Raw genomic sequence first — 20,447 nt, forward strand, 5'->3', positions numbered from 1 at the left:
CTTGTCCTCGAGGCTGACGATTCATGAATTTTGGGAATTTGATCTTCAAGTCATCATAGTTCTCCCAAGTGGCATCTTCTGTTAGTAGGTTTGCCTACTGTATTAGCAATTCAGTAGTGGATCGTCATCGTCGAGTCACGATCTGTCGATCAATAATGGGACTTGGCTGAGTTTGAAGTTCTCCTTGGGTAGTCATATTTGGTGGGTGGCTTTGGGCTGTCTCCAAGCACCTATTTACAACTTCCGTCTGGCCGTCGATTTGTGGGTGATATGTCATACTCCTTTTCAATTTAGTACTCTGCATATGGAATAACTTTGTCCAAAATCTGCTCGTGAAGATGCAAGTAGAATTTATCATAAGCACAATGCGTCCCTTATAGTATAATTCTTTTGAGTCCCAATTGTAATGAGCCACAGAGCTTAGTGCTTCCTCCAATTTTTTTATGATCTTACTGGTCTCCAAATCTTCTTGCCATTCCATCTTAATATCCTCAAGGAAGTCACTAGTCGAAAGTGAAATGACCAAAAATTCAGCTTGCTCGGGTAGCTACGAAAGCGCATCTACAACAACATTCTATTTCCTCTTTTTGCAAGTTATTTCATAATCAATTCCAAGAAGTTTTGTTACCCATATTTGCTGCTCAGGGGATGATATCTTTCGCTCCAAAAAGTACTTAAGCTTTTATGGTCGGTTTTAATTTGAAATCGTCGACCAATCAAGTAGAGTCTCCACCTCGTTACTGCGTGCACAATGGCGAGCATCTCCTTATCATATGTTGATATATTTTGATGGGAGGGAGATAATGCCTTGTTAGTGTATGCGAGTGGTCGACCATCTTGTATGAGAATGACTTCATTCCGACTCCAGATGCATCGGCCTCAATAATGAAGGGTCGACTGAAATCTGGTAGTACTAGCACCGGCGTCGTCGTCATGGTTGCCTTAAGTTTGTCGAAGGCAGCGGAGGCTCTGTCCGACCATTGGAAGACATCTTTTTTCAGTAAGGAAGTAAGTGGTGCACTGATCTCTCCATAGTTTTTCACGAACTTGCAGTAGTAGCCTGTTAAACCCAGAAAGCCATGTAGCAATTTTATGTTCCTCGGGGTCAGCCAGTTTTGCATTGCTCCAATTTTGAAGGGGTCTACTGCCACACCTTCCTCTGATATGATATGCCTAAGATATTCCACCTTCTTTTGAAGAAAACAAAAATTCATAATGGTTGTTGTGTGTTCAAAAGGTGGTTTTCGACATGTCTTTTTCGCATACTCGTATTTGATGATACTCGGATCGAAGGTCCAGCTTTATGAAGATTTGTGCTCCCTTTCATCTAGCAACTCATCTACTACTGGAATAGGGTATTTATCCTTGATGGTTATGCCATTGAGAGCTCGGTAATCAACACATAATCGCCATATTCCGTCCTTCTTGCGTACAAGTAGCACCGGTGAAGAATAGAGGTTGCAACTTGGCCGAATAACTCCTGTTTCGAGCATCTCTTTTACAATCCTTTCTATTTCATCCTTCTGGAGATGTAGATATTGATATGGTCGAGTATTTGCTGGAGGTTTGCCTGAAAGAATCGTTATATAATGATCATGCCGACGGGTAAGAGGTAGGTTGTACGGTTCGTCAAATATATCTGAAAATTCAGCAAGCAAAGGAAGTAGGTTTGGATCTTCAAATTCTATTGGCTCTCCCTTAGTTTGCTGCTCAAGTTGTACCAAAAAGCTGCTGTATGCTTTATGCAAAACCTTCTCCATTTGTTGTGTGCAAATCGTCGTTACGTCGCCCCCACGTTTCCCGTTCAATATCACCTGTTTCTCCTTACTGTAAATTTTCATAATTAGTTGCATAAAATTCCAAGAAATATCACCTAATGTCGTCAACCATTTAATTATGAGCATGGCCTCATGATCATCAAGAGGGAGAAAGAAGAAATATGTAATTATCTCTTGGTAAGGCCTCATGATCAGCAACAGTTTCACTTGTGGGCGCTTACGATCATACTTCAAAATCCATCCATCGGCGACCTTAACGTCAAACCTGTTGCAATTCTCGATAGGTAAGGCCATCTGGATAGTAACCTTACTGTTTAGAAAGTTATTAGTACTGCCCGTGTCGATGAGAACAGTGATCGGTTGTTGTTTGAGAAGGCCTCCAACTTTCATCGTTTGCGGGTTTGAGTAGCCAGCTAGTGTATGTACCGTAACTTCGGTCGGCTGTGGCTCTTCTTCTGCATCTTCTTCTTCATGTTCAAGGCTCTCTTCTGGATGTTTAATGACCTCTTCTTCTATTGGTTCAATCATAAGAAGTCTCCCTTTACTACAGCGATGCTCACGGCTCCACGGCTCGTCACAATGCCAACATAACCCCTTCACATATCGCTCCCGAAGCTCTTCTCTTATTAACCTCTTTGGTGTAGGGACTTGGTCTATAGTAGGGGGGGCTGAGGGCTTTAATATTACTGGTTGAGGAGCGACCCTAGTCCTTTGAGCTTCATGGTTCAATTGCTCCTCTTGATGTCGTGCGAAAGAGATGGCTGCCATAAGCGTATATGGTTATCGCGCTTTAACTTCTTCTCGGATCTCCGACTTCAAGCCCTCAATGAAGGTCCTCAATAGTTGTTTTTGAGACCAATCACAAGTTTGATTAGATAACCTTTCAAACCTGGTTTGGTACTCCTGAATGGTAGAGGTTTGTCGGATCTTTGCTAGTTGTCCGTCAATATTCTCGTAATCGGTTGGTTTGAAGCGGATCAGCTGTCCTTCTTTGAATTGTCGCCATGAAAGGACTCCATAAGTATGTTCAAACCAGTCAAACCACTATATAGCATCCCCTTCAAGATGTATAGCTGCAATTTTCACCATAGATGCATCCGCGGTTTTATGGTACCGAAAATATCGCTCCGCGCGCGAGATCCAACCAATCGGGTCTCCTTCTTCCCATCTAGGGAAATCCACTCTCATGCATGGATAGTTGGGGTTGGTCATAGAGCTTCCCCTCTCTTGGAAGTCATATCTTTGGGCTTGGTGCGATTGGGCAAAGCTCTCTCCTTGATGTGATTTCTTCGGGCTTAGTGGTCGGCCCAATCTGAGTTCGGTAAAGAGCGTCCGAATCTTATCCTCCATTCGCGCCTCGAAGGCTTCGAATTTAGCATTGATTATCTCCTCATATGTCATAGTATATGCCACCAAATCTGTGATGTTAAGATCTCTCTTTTGTTGTCGGGTTAAAGGCATGTATTGGTTGAGAGAGGTGATGGTCGAAAGGGTTGGTAGATCGGTGGATGTAGGCTACAGTTTAGGCTTGTTTTGTGGCTATTTTGGGTGCAGTTTGAGGGTGTGGTTTGGTGGAGTTTTAGGACTGTAGATGAAAGTTTTGGATTTGTGGTAGATGGTAGCAAAGGTTTGATAGAAATAAGTGAAAGTTGCAGCAAGTATGTGCTGTCCTGTAAGAGTAGAATTATCGTCGAAGAAACAACGGTTTCTCGACGTAATTACCACCAAAAACTTGAGAGAATTGAGGAGGGAATTGATAGCAAAATCACAGTTTATTTGACAGCAAGGATATCTAATTTAATCAAGAAAATTTCGGCAGTATAACAGCAAGGAAATTGGTGCAAGTTGCGATTGCAGAATTCTCGTCGAGAAATTTCAGCGGGTTACGACAAAAATTTGCAGCAACACAAAATCGTTTTTAGAGATGAATTTCTTAATAGATCAATCATAGATGGAAGCCAAGCTGATCTATGAAGTGTATAAGAAATTTCATTCAAAAAAGATTGCAAATAGATGGGTTAAGGCAACAATATGCGGCTGAAATTTTCTGCAGCACAGATTTTTAAATATAGCAGATTGGACGTAAAAGATCAGTGATTTATATTGAGAATTTTTTGATGAAACCAAAGGAAATTCTACTGTTATGAAGTGTCAAAGCTATCATAAAAATTTCGTAGAGATTTGGATAGAAACAACGTAGTATCAAAATCAAACAAATAGTGCTATGCGGCTGAAATTTTGCAGTGCAGAGTTTCAAGTATAGCAGATTAGATGTAAAATATCAATGGTTTATACTGAGAATTTTTTGACAAAACTAAAGGAAATCTGCTGTTAGGAAATGTCAAAGATGTCATAAAAATTTCGTAGAGATTTGGATAGAAAAAACATAGTAGCAAGATCAAACAGACGGTGCTATACTGTTGGAATTCTGCAATGTATCTTTCGTCGTAGAGATGAAAACTTTATGACGAAAAGTTTATACAGCAATATAGGAATAATTTTTTTGGGATTTTCAAATAAGGATAACTAAATTGCAGCAGCAGTAAGGTAGAAAACCAGAACCTGTTGCAATTCACGGGGAGATCAAAGGATGATCCGTAGTGGTAGAGATGACGGCGGAATTTGGCAATGATCTCTTAAGCAATTGTGGGAATTGCTTTGGGCGATTGTGGAGGGTTGATGGATGGTTGTGGAAGGGCAGCGAGACGCCAAGAACGCTGCTCTGATACCAGGTGTTAGAACCCTTGCAGATTCTAGACTTGGGATTGATCTCTTTAGGGGATCGGCCTCCTTGGAACTCTATAGGGGTTCCTCCCTCCAAGTTGCTGCTTAAAGGCTGCAGAAAAGATTCATCTATTGCTTATGAAAAGAGGTGGAATACATGACTATTTATAGGGCTTCTAAACCCTAACTCCTAATAGGACTCTTACTTAAGACTCCTACTTCTAACCAACTCCTAGTAGGACTCCTACTCAAGACTCCTACTTCTAACCAACTCCTAATAAGACTCCTACTCAACACTCCTATTCCTTTACAACTCCTTATTCTTCTCTAAGAAATAACCTCCTAACCCTAGCCAGCCACTTCACGTCTTTAATAGGGGTCGGCTTAGGTAGGTTTTACATGAATGTCCCTCTCAATTAGGACTCTCCTAGCTAGAGTCCTAACATATTGGCGCCCTGAAAGTTTCCCAAATCGAAGATGAGTCTTGTTGGATGGACAATATCTTGCGATACAAATGGGACAACATGCTCCCGACTGACTATTCCTCGACGAAACAAGTCAAATACCACAAAGCCCAGTATTGCATCATAAATGATAGCCTATATCTCAGGTCCTTTAACTAACCTCTCCTAAGATGTCTGACGTCGTAGGAGGATGAACATGTCTTGGTTGCGGTGCATGAGAAAATATGCAAATAGCACATCGACGATCGGATGCTCGCCTTCAAGGTTATGACAAGGTACTACTGGTCGATGCTCAAAAAGGACGCAATCTCCCACACCCAGAAGTGTGACTAATGCTAGAGGTTTGCTCAAGTCCAGCATCAGCTAGTGATACCCGTCAGGATCAACTACGGTTAGCCTTTCACATAATGGGGCATGGACCTCCTCAGCCCCTTCCTACTGGCCTTGGGACAATGCAAGTTCATTATAGTCAAGGTGGACTACTTCATAAAGTGGGTCGAAGTTTAGCCGCTTGCATCCATCACGAGGGTTTCATATGGTTATACATCATTACCCGATTCAAGATTCTAGGAGTTATCATTTCTAATAAGTAATAATGAGACCAAATTGATGTAGAACAAAGTAGAGAGAAGTAGAGAGAAGCAAGAGAGCAAGATAGAAAGAAAGGATTGAGATTAGAGAAGACTTTTTTCCAATGGGGGAAAATGATGGAGACCCATATAGCTTTATAAAGTAATTCAGAAGAGTTTATTCTAGGCAAAGAAATCAACAAAATGTCATCAATTATTTAGCATGGAAACTCTAAGAGTTGTGTGCAAAACTGAAAAGTCTTTTAGATCTTTCTTGGTATTAACCTAAGAACTCTACTTTATTAAGTGTGCTCTTGTATTAAGTACACTCTTTACTATTTAGGTATCCTAGAAGCCACATTTGTCTTCGAGATTCTAAACGGCATACAAGTTCCCTAAGAGATTATTCTTAGGAATTATTGACTTTATTGATTATACCAAGGCACCTAAACCCCTATAAATAGTGGAGTTTATCAATGGATAAATCACTTCAGATTTGAATTAAATGAATTGCAACTTCTCTCTTATAATCTCTTAATCTCCTTTATAATTTCACTCCTCTCTTGTTATCTTGTTCTTGCTTTCTCTCTACTCTGTTCTACATCACTAGTTCAACAATACAAAGTTCAAAGAATTATGCTAATCTTACGACATTCAGTTAAGGTTCGACTCAGTGGCCCACCCCCAAACCAATAGACTGGCCAAGTTGACAAATCGAGTCATATTGAAAGGACTCAAGAAACAGGTCGCTAGCACAAAAGGTATTTAGGAAGAGGAGCCGACCAACATCTGGTGGGCCTCTCGGATGACTCCAAAGATCGGATCAAGCGAATCACCCTTTAGCTTGGCATTCGACACAGAGGCAAATTACCTCTCAAGATGGTGTTCCCGATCTCGAGTCGAGTGCTATGATGAGGTCATTCTAAGAAGGGACTTCGAGCAAATCTAGACTATAATAATGAAGTCTGAGCCAAGGCACACTTCAAGATGCTCAACTACAAGAAAGTCGTCACCAAGCTTTACAACAAATGTGTCTATCCCTAAAGTACTAGGCTTGGTAACTAAGTCCTTCGAAAGGTGAAAATAAGTGACACGACTCGCTCTAAAGGATAGCTGGCACCGAATTAGGAAGGACCATATCAAGCCATTAACGTGGTCTGAGACGAAACTTACCGACTTGAGACGACGAGAGGGACATTGCTCCCAAGTACATGAAACATATCAAACTTAAAAAAGTTCTACCCCTTATGTCGGGCCTCAAACGATGAGCGAACTAACCGAGGAACTTGTACAAGAGATTTGTAACTGAAATATGATGGATGCATCAATAAACAACTTGTAAATGAAATATGAGGAACTTTCACTTATAGAAGGACAAGTTATAGTATATGATTCAGGTCTTTACAGCTTTCAACGTAGAAGAAATCTGACTCACAAAAACTAAAGATAAAAACAAACAAAAGGAAACATATTACTCGGTTGCTCGAGGAGCATCCAGGGCGAGAGCGATAGTCGAGGGGGTTTGTGCGGCCAAGGTGCCTAGAGTGCCTACGTTAATAAAGGAGTCAGTTGGATTGTAATTGAAGGGCACCTCTAGTTGCACCGATACGTCCTTGTCCTCCGGATGGTCAGTGTACGGGTCTTCCTCCACCTCCAGCCCGGGATGTTTTGCTTTGAAGCGTGCGAGGGCAAGGAGGTAGCCATATTGGAATGAGGAGTAACCCGAACACAGCAACCCCTTATTGAACCCGATCAAGGTCTTATATCGAGTGACCGCCTTAGTCTCCCTCTTTGGCAGTAGTGTTGCCTCAGCCTTGAGCTGCTCCTCCAGCTTTATGATGTGGCGATCTCGCTCACTGAGCTGCACCTTCAATTCCATTATTTCAGCCTCATGCTTCAGTAGGTTGTCCTCCATGGTGCGATACTTGTCACGTATTGCCTTTAATTGCTCGGCATAGGAGGTGTTGCGCTTTTGTGGGCCCTTAGCCCACTCCTTCTCGGCACCGAGTTGCACCTCTAATTGGGCCACCCTCTCTTCCAACTGCAGGTCAACCACTTGTTTATGCTGGTCATTCTCTGCCAACAATCGATCGATCTCTTCGGCTTGTTTGGAGACGACAACCCCCAAGTCTTGAACTCGATCGACCAGCCCCATCAGATAGTGAATGTGTTGCAGGGAGGAAATATAGACAATTAGTGAAAAAGAAAGAGAAGCAAAAGACTGAGGGGCAACAGCTCAAGAAACAACTTACCACAACCGCCAGCTTGACCACTGCCTCAATCAATGCTTCAGAAGGCATTGTGTAAACCTCCTTAGCCAGGGGGGTGATTGGCGCCCCTCGGAGGTTTTCAGTGGCTTGATGGACGTCCTTCCGGACAATTTGGGAGGTCTTTAGCCCCTCCCATCTCGGATCTAATGGCACTCCCTTAGTTAGGTCGGGGAGGTCCCCTATTTTCATGGCTACGAAAGGGACTAGTCGATACTTGTACAAGTCCTAAACGAGACCCCGACACGAGGTCTTCCTGGTAGGCTTATAGGGGCTCGAGGGGTGGCTCCCTAACACCTTGGAAGCTTTCCGTTTCTGAATGACTCCTCGCTTTCGAGGTGTTGCTGGGGTTGACAACAACTGGGGCTGAGGCTCCGTGTTGGCCACCCAAGGGGTCGTAGGGGTTAGCTCGGGCAAAGCTAAAGCCAACGGCTCTACTAGTGCTAGCATTAGCACTAGCGTTGGAGGAGTCGATGCCCTCGACATGGCCGTTACGACCCATCGCTTCAACTCTCCAAGATTCATGCCTATAGAGGAGAAACAAGAAAGCCAACAGCATGTCAGGAAAGCCAAATTTGAAACACCTCAAGAGATAGGGTCTACCTCGAGAAGCTGGACTTAGGCCAACAATGATTAACTAATCCTCATCCATGTATTTTATGGCAGAGGAAGATAAGATTTCTCCCAGCCGAACCACCTGACTTCTCTCTTTCTCGATCAGGAAGGGTGGGGTGTTGGTGAATATGTGTGTCAACCAGTCCAGACTAAAGCCCTATTCCAAATCGATCGTGATGAAGAAATACCACCCCTTCCAACCCTTATTGAAAGTCGAGGCTCCCTTTATTATAAACCCCTCCCGAGGGGCAAGAAAATAAATATTTGCCCTCTTGCAAACTCAAAAGCAGGAGAGGAACAGGTTCAAAGTCGGAGTTATGCCGGCAACATTCCCTAAGGAAAGCCACCAAACAATGCCACAAGTTGGGCACCATCTCAGATGGGGAGATCCTCCACAAGTCTTGCCTCCGACGTATAGACAATATGGGCAAAAGTAACTACACATTGGATCAAAGGGTCATTACCCAGGCTAAGGTACCTACATTCGATACTCGATTGGGATAGAATACTTAAGGTGCAAGTGCTTCAAGTACTCGGGAGTTATGACCCTAGACTTGGTCATAGGCATCCTTCATAGCCTGAAGATCCCTATCGACCTTTAGATCAATTCTAATTATCTCTTTTGAGATGGAAGAGGACAGTGCACCCCCTCTCATCCTTGGGCTATCCAAGGATAGGTTTTCGACTCCCTTGGGACTTGAATGACATAGAAGAAATCTTCTCGACCTGATGAAGAAGACATCCAATACTTTAGAAGTTTGAGAGAGGAAGAGGAAAGGCAGAAGGCTTAAAGATTGCAAGGTGGAACTCTAGATGCAAGGTGAGCCCCACTATAGTAGGAGGCCCTCTCATAGTCCTTAAGCACTGGTTAAAATTCTTAAGGTCCCATCAAATCATCACCTCGACTTCAAGAAGTTCCCACTCGATGTTATGCTGATGTAACACTTGCAATTTTCCCACCAATCGAAGGTTGACCGGAGGGAAAGTTGATTATCCATCAAAACAAGCTCTCCTCCCTCGGACCAAGCGTGAAAAAGCACTCGAGATGCCTCCCTCGGGCTAAGCACAAAAATGCGCCTGAGACACCTCCCTTGAGCCAAGTGAGAAAATGCACCCGAGACACCTCCCTCGACCCAAGAGTGAAGCGCCTTGGGCGAAAGCATGAAAACACGTTCGAGATGCCTCCCTTGAGTCGAGCATGAAAACATGCCCTAGATGCCTTCCTAGTATGGGACACCAGAACCACGACACGTCCAAACCACCATACACATGATGACCTAGACGCAATGTACTAAGTTGATACTAGGCCATGCTTTGATACCTATAGGAAGGTCTCGAAGCACACCATTGGGGAGGGGGACAAATGACAGAGGCGAAGTTCACTCCCCAATAATAGCTCGCCATGTGGCAGCTCGGTTTACGAGAGGGATGGGACCCAGCCAGGATGGCAACCATCAAAGCATAGCTATAGTACTGGACTTAAGGAGGAATAGTCCGCCCATACTGCAAAATATTCCTTGAGCCTATCCCACTATAAAACCCACCAATTTACTATTTCTCATATTAGTTACTATTCTCTCGTGACTCTAGTTTCCACCTTAACTCGAGCGTCGAAGGGACCTAGTCAAGCACCCCATTGACCTCGATCTTCGTATAGGTTGGCTCCTCGATGGACATCCAAACCACCTCAAATTTCTTGTGCACACGGCCTTGAATCAAGTCGGGCTAACTGGGGCATCACCGACATCCACCACATCAATATCAATTAAACATTTCACTAGATCAGAACATAATATTATTATTCTATGATTCTTTATTGTTGTTTTATATGGTAAACTAAATCAAACAATTCATCCATAATATTATCGCAGCTCAAGAACTTTCATAACTAGCATTCTTGACCAAAGATTTTATGAAAAAAACACTAAAGCATCATTCTTTATATATTCAAAATAAGTGTAAAACCAGCTAGTGAGAGTGACAAGCTATTCTCTAATGCAAAATTATTCAACATTCAAATAGGGTTAAAACAATCAAGAAGGTTACCTTAGTCTATTCGCTAAAGGCATATCAAAAGCTGATGGAAAACAGCTTCACAATTTAGAGTTCAGAGAAAGGAAACTCTGGAACTTGGTTCATTCAATTCGGAGATTGGATACAAAACAAAATAATTAAATCAAGCAATAAATTGGATAAGAAAATTATGCTCCTGTCAAAACGATAAGCACCATTTCAGAAATCCAACTAAGAAATTGTCTCGAAGGAGATACATTTGAAAAATGAGAAAAAAAAAAAAGAAAAACAGGATAGATCAGAGGTGGCAGAAAAATCAGACTGCAAAAATACCCTGTCAAAAACTTGACTAGTAATAATGGACAATCAGTTCCAGTGGACAAACAGCAGGTTTCAGCCATATCATGCTGACAGTAAAGAACACAGGAAGAAATTCTTGAGCAGCTAGCAGCAAGGAAATAAAGAGTTCGATTCAGCAATATACAAGTGCAATTAACACTTCATCTTTAAAAGGAAAAAGAACAAAATTAATATACTTGAAAAGGGAAAAATGACTTCCATATTCCAACTAAAATGCCACATCAATTATTAAAAATACCTGATTTGTGACTAAAAGGAACTCAACTTTTAAGTACCTGGATCTGTAGAATTTTGGTTGTTGTTGTTGGACACTGAAGTGTTGATTGATGCAGAATGCTGAGTTTTACTCTCCATTGAGAGCAATTTCAGAGAAATTTTCCTCAAATACTCCGACTGAGAGACAAAGAGTTAGAAGAGTGCTTCTTCAAAGTCTTACTTTTACAGCAACAACAACAGGAAAGAAAAAGGAAAAAAATACAAGTGCAGTTTAGTTAACATATACAAGGATAAAGACAAGGAGGGGCCAAAGTTTGCCATTCAAAATGCTTATAACAATGCATCTACAAAGTATATTAACATACGTACAGTTTAGTTAGCCAACGGTTCATAAGTAACATATGTTTTCTGAAGGGTGAGATTCTAACAAACAGAATTATCTGTGATTTAATTACACACACCAACAAAGAAACAAAAAATAAATTGCTTTCTGTACTACAAAGCTATGCTCTTTTTACTTGTAGCCATTACCACAGGGAAGAAAATACGAAAGTATTGATTATCATCAGACAAGAAGCAAATGCCTCCATAACAACTAGTTGAACATGTACCTATTAGAGGGTAATGCCATCCTAGTAAAATCAGACAGAGTAGTAATTTAGAACAACTGAATTTGAAGTCAGTCTAATAAAATGTACCTGATTATCAGCTTCTGTGAATATCCTCTCCTCGAACCGAGCAGCAATGTTCCGAAGTTGATTCAAATCCTCAGGTCCAGAGTTTGGTAGGTGCCTCTTCAAAGTCTCGAGTCTACAAACAGAAAACATTGAAATAATACAACAAAAGTTTTGAACAGAAGAAATTTTGAGAAACAATAGGATTATAGGTGATAGAAGGACAAGAACCATGTAACCTATGTGCAAGAACAAAGAATTTGTCAAGATTGAACATATTGAACTTTGAGACATATTGAACTCCGAAAGAAAATGATTGAACGAAGATTCAAATTACAAAACAAGACTTCTAAAGACAATTTTATTTAATATCAATGCCAGTGCTATCAATTTCATAAATATACATGATGGAAAACTGAGGGAAAAGGGTTCTTATGAACTAAGAAAAGGTATCTGATGGGGTTTTAAACATAACTAACACTGTGGTTGAGAAATAAATGAAGAGGTATACATTATATGTCAACATCCGATCCATAAAATTCATAAGGGGCAATTTCTTGTGTCATGGCAATAGTACATAAGAAAGTTCCTCTTAGCATGATCAACTTAGCCTATATTTGAATTCACTATATATGAATTAACTTTCCAAGCAATCTATTATGGTTCCAATGGTCCTAATTAAATTACTTTCCTTTATGAGAGCAGCATTCACAAAAATTCCTATTTAGAACTTGAGGAGAAAAACTCCAGATACAAGGATTTCAGAATAGGTACAACTAAACCAAGAACAAAGGATATAGATAAAATGGATGGTCAAAAGTACAAAATGGTTAGTTTTTTAGAAACAACTCTAAAGTTCTTTACACCATGAATCTGTCTACCAAAAAGGGGAGCTGGAAGAATATATGGCTCATATGGCAAGGTAGGGCAGTTAAGGTGCAGCGACATCTCCAGTGTAATAGGTAACAATCAAATTGTGTATCTCCGGTGTAACGTTACTATTTAAGTGGGGTGCAATTCACTCAATTTCCGAAGAACAGAAACTGGAAGAGTAAATGGGGAATCTGAAGTAGCTGAGATTCGATAGATTGATATATGAATAAAATATTACTCCTTCAAGAAAACAAATTCGATAGATTGATATATGAATAAAATATTACTCCTTCAAGATGATGTTTTTGCAAAAACACTTCACGATGATGTTTTTGCAAAAGCATCAAAATTTCACAACCAAGCAACAGAGACGACCTAATCTCACCCAACATCGATAACTCATCTATCAAATTCATAATCCATGGTGATGATCCACCGTCACATCATTAATAATCTTTAAAAGCAAATCAAAAAGAAGGAAATTTGAAGGAGAAACATATAATCCACTTACATCTTATTTACAATCATCTGGCGCGCCTTGGGCTGAAGTTGGGTCCTCCAGTCGGCAGACCTCCCATTAGCGGCAGCGGAAAGTTCACCCTCAGCCAGCCCCCAACTGTTCCCCTCCATTGGACCGATCTAACAGATGAAACTCTTCCGCGTGGCTTAAGCTTAAGTATCCAAAGGGACGCAACACCTCAAGCAGAGATCTCAGAAAATGGGGGAGGCAAAGAAGATGAGAATACTCGAGGAGGTCGAGTTCGGAACGATCAAAGCGTGCGTTGTCGAGGAAAAGGAGAATAAAGCAGAGGTGCGTTGAACGACGCCAGCCGGGGGTATGGAATCGAGTCCCAAAGCGTGCGTTGTCGAGGAAAAGGAGAAGAAAGCAGAGGTGCGTTGAACGACGCCGGCAAGGGGTATGGAAAGGAAAAGGAGAAGAAAGCAGAGGTGCGTTGAACGACGCCGGCTGAGGGTATGGAATCGAGTCCAAAGCATGCGGAATTTTACATATCGATCCTTGCAACTTTGGAATATAAAAATATGATGTTATTTAGATTAACTATTTTTAAATTTCATAACATTATATACAAATATAATAAACCGTTGATATTTATATATATATATATATATATATATATATATATTCAATTTTGCTGAGGATAAAAAAAATAAAAAATAAAAGACCATCAACAACCCTGGTGAATCAACCTGGCTAACCCTAGCCGGGTTACACAAACCGACGGTCCATTTTCCGCTCGACTTGACTCAACTCAATCGAAACAGAACCGCTCGAGAACGAATCCGAGTCGAACCGTACCGGTTGAGCCGAATCAAGAGATTGGTCGATAATGGCTCACGCCGTTATGACCCGTCTCTCTCTCCTCTTCGTCCATCCGCGTTATCCTAAATCTCTCGTCTCAACCTTCGACTGAAGCCTTCGCAGTCGCAACTTGGAGAAAGGAATGGCCACCATTTCCGCAGTCTCTACCTCACTCTACTCATCTATCCCTCACCGAGGCGTCGTTCCCCGTTCTTTCCGCCCCCTTCCTCGTCTCCTCTCCCTCTCCTTCTCTCCGCTCCCATCCCCTCTCATCCGACGGAGCCTCTTCCTCCTTCCGTCGAAGCCCTTCCCGGCCTCCTGGAGATCCCGCAAGGCCGTCGCCGAAGGGGAGGCCGCGGCCTCGGAGGAGGAACCAACGGCGGAGGCAGTAGCGGCTGCGGCGACGACGGCGGAGGAGGAGGATGCCACGGTCGCCGTCGCGGTCTCGCCCTCGGACATGCTCACCATGTTCTTCCAGGTTCCGCCTTTTTCAATCTCTTTTTTCTGTTTGTGCCCTAAAAATTCGGTTTTTGCGGGTGTTTCATATGGTTTCGGTGTGCGGATTTGAAGGCCGAAGGAACAATGGATGAGTCGGCGATTTCTGGTGTGAGCAAGGCTTTAGAGGTTGGTTAGTTTATCTTAAAGATGATCGTACTGACTAAGTTCTTTCCTGTTGTGATATAGCTGTAAGATATGATCATCCCTGAATCGGAATTATGCTAATTTGATGTATTTTCCAGGGACAGGAAGGAGTCAGTGATTTGAATGTTCGAGTGGCTGAGGGTATTGCAACTGTTGAGGTATATCGACGGTATTTATGGAGACTGTTCTCTTTATAGTCATGCATTAAGTCATTTGGAATTTGGGTTTGTTCGGATATTGTTTTGAGCCATGGCAGAAACTTATGTCGAATTCAGGATGAATGTAGTGTTTCTTATAAGCCCACACTTAGCAAGAACTACATACACAACGCCGGTTATTACAATGAGTTGATCATGTTAAGTTAATATTGCTAGAAAGTAGTTCTAAGTTTCTGGTTCACTATACCTTGCAACTTTCATGAAGCAATCAAATGTCTTAGCAATCCTGCATTCATATAATCCACTGTCCTCCTTTTTGTTGGAAATATCTATTTTCTCTACATGCTAATAAGAGAAAACAGGTACATATGCACATAAAATTTGTACATATTGTAATTAAGCTTTAATAGCTTTCTTTCTGGTAGTGCTGCATAACAGATTAGTCTGAACTCCTACCCTGATTCAAGCGACAGGTTCAGCCAGTTTAGGGTCTTGTTCATCCCTCTTTTTGGCTATTCTGTGCAGCAGACTCTATTTGCTGTAGCACTAGCCAAGGAAGAGATTTTAGGAACTGAAGTGGCTCCTCTTATGAGGAGATGAGGTTGACTGCTTTGGCAAAACTTTGGAGAAACAATAGCCTTGTAAATCTCCTAGGAAAGGATTTTTTCTATCGTTATATCAAGTATCTTTCATACTGTCATATGCTGGATTTCAGATGACAATATTTTGTGTTGTTCAGCAGTTGATTTGCGGTTCCATCAAGTTGACCAACTTGTTCGATTTTTTATGTTTCACTGGATCTGTCCAGTGCTTGAATGTATTCTTTATTTTTCTTTTCAATTTCCTCAATTCAGGATAAAGTAGTTTCTGTCCGTCGGATGCTCGTATCATTCTTTATCTCTATCAGAGGTTTCTATTCGTGTTTTCCTTCTTTTATCCCCCTGCGAGTCTTGCTTATCTTTTCATCTCTGTCGTGTCGGCTAAGCATAGGACAGTCTTCCCGTCTCCTTTATTTCACTTGGTAGTATGCTACTTTGCATTGTTGTTTGCTTCATTGAAAGGCAAAGCCCAAGCATCATATATAGGATACTTGTATTGTTTTCATGAGATTTTCTTTTGAGTATCAATCCCCACCAGATCTTTCTTAACTGTGAACATGCAATTAGTCATTAATGGAAGAGCAAGAACAAGTCTTTTAGTGATCTCATTCTCTTGTATCAAGAGAAATGGAAGAGGTACATTATAGGAAACCCATTTCTAACACTGGTGTGACTTGTGGATATGTTTGGGCAAGAAAGGGATAACTCAGCAAGTTGTTGCTTTGTACAAGTGTAAGTATCATCTAAATGGTTCCTATGCTGTTACTTCTTATAAATGGCTTTTCATGTTGCAGTTAACAAAACAGACGACGGTTCAAGCTACTGGAGTGGCTTCCAATTTACTTGAGGCCATACAAGGAGCAGGCTTCAAGTTGCAAGCTTTAAATTTGAGTTTTGAGGATGAAGAGGATGCTGTCAGCTAATTTTATATGTTGATGGATTTCTCCATGATGATAGGTTTTGTCGTGTTCTTTCTTGGTGTTCTATGGTAATGTGAAGATGATGCTAATTTTCACACTGTTAAATCTTATTCTTGTTTGTCTAAGTAATGTAACATGTGAAATTCCATGCTGTGTGCATGCTTCATGCCGTTAAAGGTCTAAAACAATTGGATCTTCTAGATTTCCTATAGTTCAATGTGATAAATATTTTTGTGTTATGGGGAATCATTGTTATGACATTTCAGCTGGTTCAATCAATCAGCAAAGCTTTAATTTCAGCAAAAGAAAGATTTTACTATTTGGATTTAATTTTAACACCAAAGTTCTAATTCTAGCATCAGTGCTGAAGATTCATCTGTGCCTCATATAAGCTTTTTTATCCTCCCTTTTGCACAAGATTCAGCATAAAGGAACTCAAACATGATCTCCAAGGATGTGTGAGAGTGGTAAAAAGGTCAGTGATGAGGACTTCACTTGAAGCCAGAAACTGGAAGGTGGTATCGAGACTATGTTACTCTTTGTTTGTTAAAAGATATCAACTGCATTGTTTTTAGATGAGAGAGAAAAAACGAAAAATAAAAAAAGACAAGTCTTGTGAACATATTGCAAGTTAAAGGCATATTTTCACAACTCAAATACTGATCACCCACGGCACGCACGATCAAACCTAACCTAACCAAAGGCTGATCGTCCCCTATTGGATGAGAGACAATAACCATAGGAATTCCTTGAACATCAGCAGCATTAAAAATTGGCAAATGCTACCAACAAATAGAAGCATAAAACAAGCAAGTGATGATAAGGTTGTGAGGTTGAAGGTTGTCAGTGCCATCCTTTCTACCTCTACACATTGTGGCTAACAGATTAACAACCAAATGAAGGAAACAATCAAGCAAGCATTAGACATCACATTTAAATAACAAGCTTCGAATCACTTGGATTTTTAACTAAAGGAGAAGCTATCGATCGAGACTTGGGGTTCAACAGGGTGAAGAATTGTGGAGGAAAATAATTGGAGGCTTTTGTTGGCAGAGCTGAATCTTTGCTTCATTCTCATAAGCTTATCAATGGGATGGTCTTGTTCAGCATAATCTGTTCATGAGCTAGGTAGATGTCAAGAGGGTTTATAGATACCAGCGTAATTTCAAATGAATAAACTGGTAGTTTTTACAGATTAACTATTTGTAATGGCAGAAAAATCTCAATTTATCATTGTGAAAAAAAAAACATGTCCGGGTATACAAAACAAGCCTCCCATGATTGATATCATTCATGAGATTAGTTTTCTAATAAACATAACAAAAAATAAAACAAATATGCTTCTTAAATTAGAATTCTTCAATATGCTTGTTAATCTTCAGTAGTATATTTTCTTGCTCTTTAATCAGTACTTGCAAGTTACTTGTATATTTGGATCCTTCTATATCCATTTCATTATAGCCTATGTGAGATTCTAATATAGTGTTCAAGCTTTCTGACATAAGAGGGGAAACTTGAAATATCTTATATAACCACACTCACAAAGGGGTTCCTATTATAAATGATAAATATAGTGCTTGGATGCAAATATGTAAGTGATATCATGTTGACGGAATTGATGGTTTCTTTTTGAACTTCCCTAAATATCTTTTTTTTTTTCAAGGCAATAAGCTTATGGAGACCAAATTAAAGAGAAATTACAGGTAATGGACATTCTCTTACTCTAGATAATTTTTTTTCTCTTAGACATCACTCAAGAATGAGAGAACCTGTACATGTTTTGGACTATATTAAATTAATGCACATGACACCTAAGGAGCTTAAGAATTTGGGTTAAGAACTTTAGGAACAAAAATGGACTATTTAACAATACTTAAATCCTTATTTTTCAAACCCTCCTAGGAGTTACTAGATGTGGTGTTTCATCCAACAAGATGAATACCCTTTGTGTTTTGAGTTACCAGACAGAAAGACCTCGACTTTCTGCTAATGGATTTTCTTGCTTCTTTAGATGTACTGCCATTAAATGTTTTGTAGTTATTTATGTACATGCCATTATATATATATATATATATATATATATATATATATATTCATGATTACAAGTGCTATAGGAATGTAAAATTTCACTAATAATGAAAATATGCATTATTGTCTGTGTGACACAAAAAAAAGACAATTGGTTTTCTTTTTATTGAATGGTCATAACAAATTGATTGATCAATACTAGTACGTATCTTGTACAGGATGCAAATATCATAATGATAGATTAATGTCAAGATGTTAAGTTGGCATTTTGATTTTTGTAACATAACACTGATTTTGAGAATAATTCAATTTGATTTTGATATAAAAGTTTTGGTGCCTATTATGATCAAAATGCTGAAAGCCAACAGCTGCTAGCCTGCAGATTGGCTATTGTCTTAGCATTATGCACAGGGTACTCAAAACTTTGAGCTGAGCAGGGTATGTGATAAATATGAAGAACTTTGAGATCTTAAGATTGGTGCATACAAAAACCAACTGATATCAATATTCCTATATATAAGTTTCTCATACTTCTGTTTAGCCACGCTGAAGAAATATACAAAATAATATACATCGGCTTCCTCCATTTATGTTGTCTAGTTAGAGAATGCCAACTGCTAAGTGAATAATTGAGTTTCATCTTTACACCATGTAGGTTACAGGAGCTCGGTCATGCAAATTATGTTTTTGGTGCTTATTGTTGGAGCAAATATCATCTAATAGGCTATAATCATATCCAAGCTCCTTCCAATTATGCTGCTGTCTACCCTATATGGAAAATGAAAGAAAAGAGTTATGATCTTTCCTAACCTTCAAATAATACTTGCACTGCATAATACATTTTGGAATGTAAAAGTAGTTTAATCTGCTTGCTTCGTAGGCTTTTTATTCTGCTCAATCTTCAGGAGCATCTTATCTGAAGTTCAGAGATGTAAGGTATGATTGGGATCTAGAGCACAGGTTTGTATAGGACTGCCAAGACAAGGATTAAAGGAACAGAATGTTCACTGGGCCATAAGCCTCTAATGAACTCTTAGTAGCTACTACTGATGTGCATTTGTTGTTCTATGGAGAATTAACATTTCACGTTGATGGTTTTCAAGTTTGTTCAATATAATGTATCTCAATCAATTTGGTATAACATCATGTAACTTCCACTTCTAAGTCAGATGACACGAGACTAATTTGGATGCAACACCAGGCTCAACATATAATATGCAGCGAGTTGAATGACAAGTTCACATTTTTGCACTAGAAAAGCTAATTTCTAGGCCTTATGCACGTCAGTGACATAGAACAAACACATAGATGAATGCCAACGCTTCAAGAACTTACAAGTTCACATGCGGCCTACAATTGTGCTTCTCGCTTGGGGCGGTTCCGAACACGTGGGACGGCTGCAACGCCCTCCTCTTCGTCCGGCAAAATGCTTTCATCTTCTTCTGCCGCCACTTTTCCGTCCTTGTCACTATCATCCTCCTCTGCTTCCTTTTCCTCCATGATCGCTTTATTCATCGCGAGCTTCACGAGCAAACAAGGAACTCGAATTCAAATTAACGAAGAAGCAAAAGAACTGCAAACGGAAATCACTCAAACGGCTTGTTGCTACTGCAAGAAGGGATGTATGAAGACATATGTCGAACACGTCCCGGGCCACACTCGTACCTCCTCAAGGTACTTCTCGTCGAGCCTGTCGGCGACACGCGCGGCAGTGAAGATGGTGCCGAGGAGGAGGGAAAGCGGGAGCACGAAGGCAAAGATAAGGCTGTTGGTGCTAGGGGGCCCAGCCCTCACCACCAATCTCCTCCTCCTCCTCCTCATGGTACCATTACCCCTAAAATGGTGGTGGCCTCTGAAGGCAGAGGAAAGGGCACGGGGGGAGGAGAGGACAGGGAAGAAATTGGTAGCATGAGCGAAGGCATGTGGCTTGCAGAGACCGGGCGAAGGAGGTGAGCTGGATGTTGGCACCATGGGCGTGAGGAGAGTGATGAGACATGAAGCCATTGAGGGGGACGCCGGTTGCAGCAGCGAGCGCGACTCACCTCGCTCATCCTAATGGGATTGCAGCCTCACATCTCGCGATAAATCGTTCGCATTACAACAGTCAAACAAGTCTTCGTGGCACTTCCGTAAACATCAAATTCATCGTATTAACGGTGTGCCAATTAAGTATATATATATATATATATATATATATATATATATATATATATATATATATAATTT

The 20,447-nt window shown here is 40.6% G+C and overlaps 3 protein-coding genes across 6 annotated transcripts in view; 1 reads left to right on the plus strand and 2 right to left on the minus strand.

Annotated features, from left to right (window-relative positions):
• The window catches only part of LOC103994270 (uncharacterized), a 43,086-nt gene extending 29,524 nt beyond the window's left edge, over positions 1 to 13,562 (minus strand). The window contains exons 1-3 of the mRNA XM_065162266.1: positions 13,065 to 13,562; positions 11,705 to 11,816; positions 11,066 to 11,183 (exon numbers count right to left, since the gene is read on the minus strand). Coding sequence (XP_065018338.1) covers positions 11,066 to 11,183; positions 11,705 to 11,816; positions 13,065 to 13,183 — 349 coding nt within the window. The 5' untranslated portion in view covers positions 13,184 to 13,562. The remainder of the gene's footprint in view (positions 1 to 11,065; positions 11,184 to 11,704; positions 11,817 to 13,064) is intronic.
• A 374-nt stretch (positions 13,563 to 13,936) lies between these two features.
• Positions 13,937 to 16,432, plus strand: LOC135644574 (uncharacterized). Its single transcript, XM_065162269.1, has 4 exons — positions 13,937 to 14,352; positions 14,445 to 14,498; positions 14,615 to 14,674; positions 16,068 to 16,432. The coding sequence occupies exons 1-4, from the start codon at positions 14,017 to 14,019 to the stop codon at positions 16,194 to 16,196; spliced, it is 579 nt and encodes a 192-aa protein (XP_065018341.1). The 5' UTR covers positions 13,937 to 14,016; the 3' UTR covers positions 16,197 to 16,432.
• A 554-nt stretch (positions 16,433 to 16,986) lies between these two features.
• On the minus strand, positions 16,987 to 20,338 carry LOC135582717 (uncharacterized). Of its 4 annotated transcripts, none has more exons than XM_065162272.1 (3): positions 19,887 to 20,294; positions 19,557 to 19,742; positions 16,987 to 17,306 (listed from the first exon to the last, which is right to left on the minus strand). In XM_065162272.1, the coding sequence occupies exons 1-2, from the start codon at positions 20,223 to 20,225 to the stop codon at positions 19,572 to 19,574; spliced, it is 510 nt and encodes a 169-aa protein (XP_065018344.1). In that variant the 5' UTR covers positions 20,226 to 20,294; the 3' UTR covers positions 16,987 to 17,306; positions 19,557 to 19,571. The 4 variants fall into 4 exon arrangements, with proteins under 4 accessions (XP_065018344.1, XP_065018345.1, XP_065018342.1 ...); XM_065162273.1 differs by lacking the exon at positions 16,987 to 17,306 and adding an exon at positions 18,665 to 18,989; XM_065162270.1 differs by lacking the exon at positions 16,987 to 17,306 and adding an exon at positions 18,665 to 18,984 and having other exon boundaries at positions 19,887 to 20,292.
• Positions 20,339 to 20,447: the final 109 nt, after the last annotated feature.

Source organism: Musa acuminata, chromosome BXJ3-8 (genome assembly GCF_036884655.1).
Source record: "Musa acuminata AAA Group cultivar baxijiao chromosome BXJ3-8, Cavendish_Baxijiao_AAA, whole genome shotgun sequence".
Lineage (NCBI taxonomy): Eukaryota > Viridiplantae > Streptophyta > Magnoliopsida > Zingiberales > Musaceae > Musa > Musa acuminata.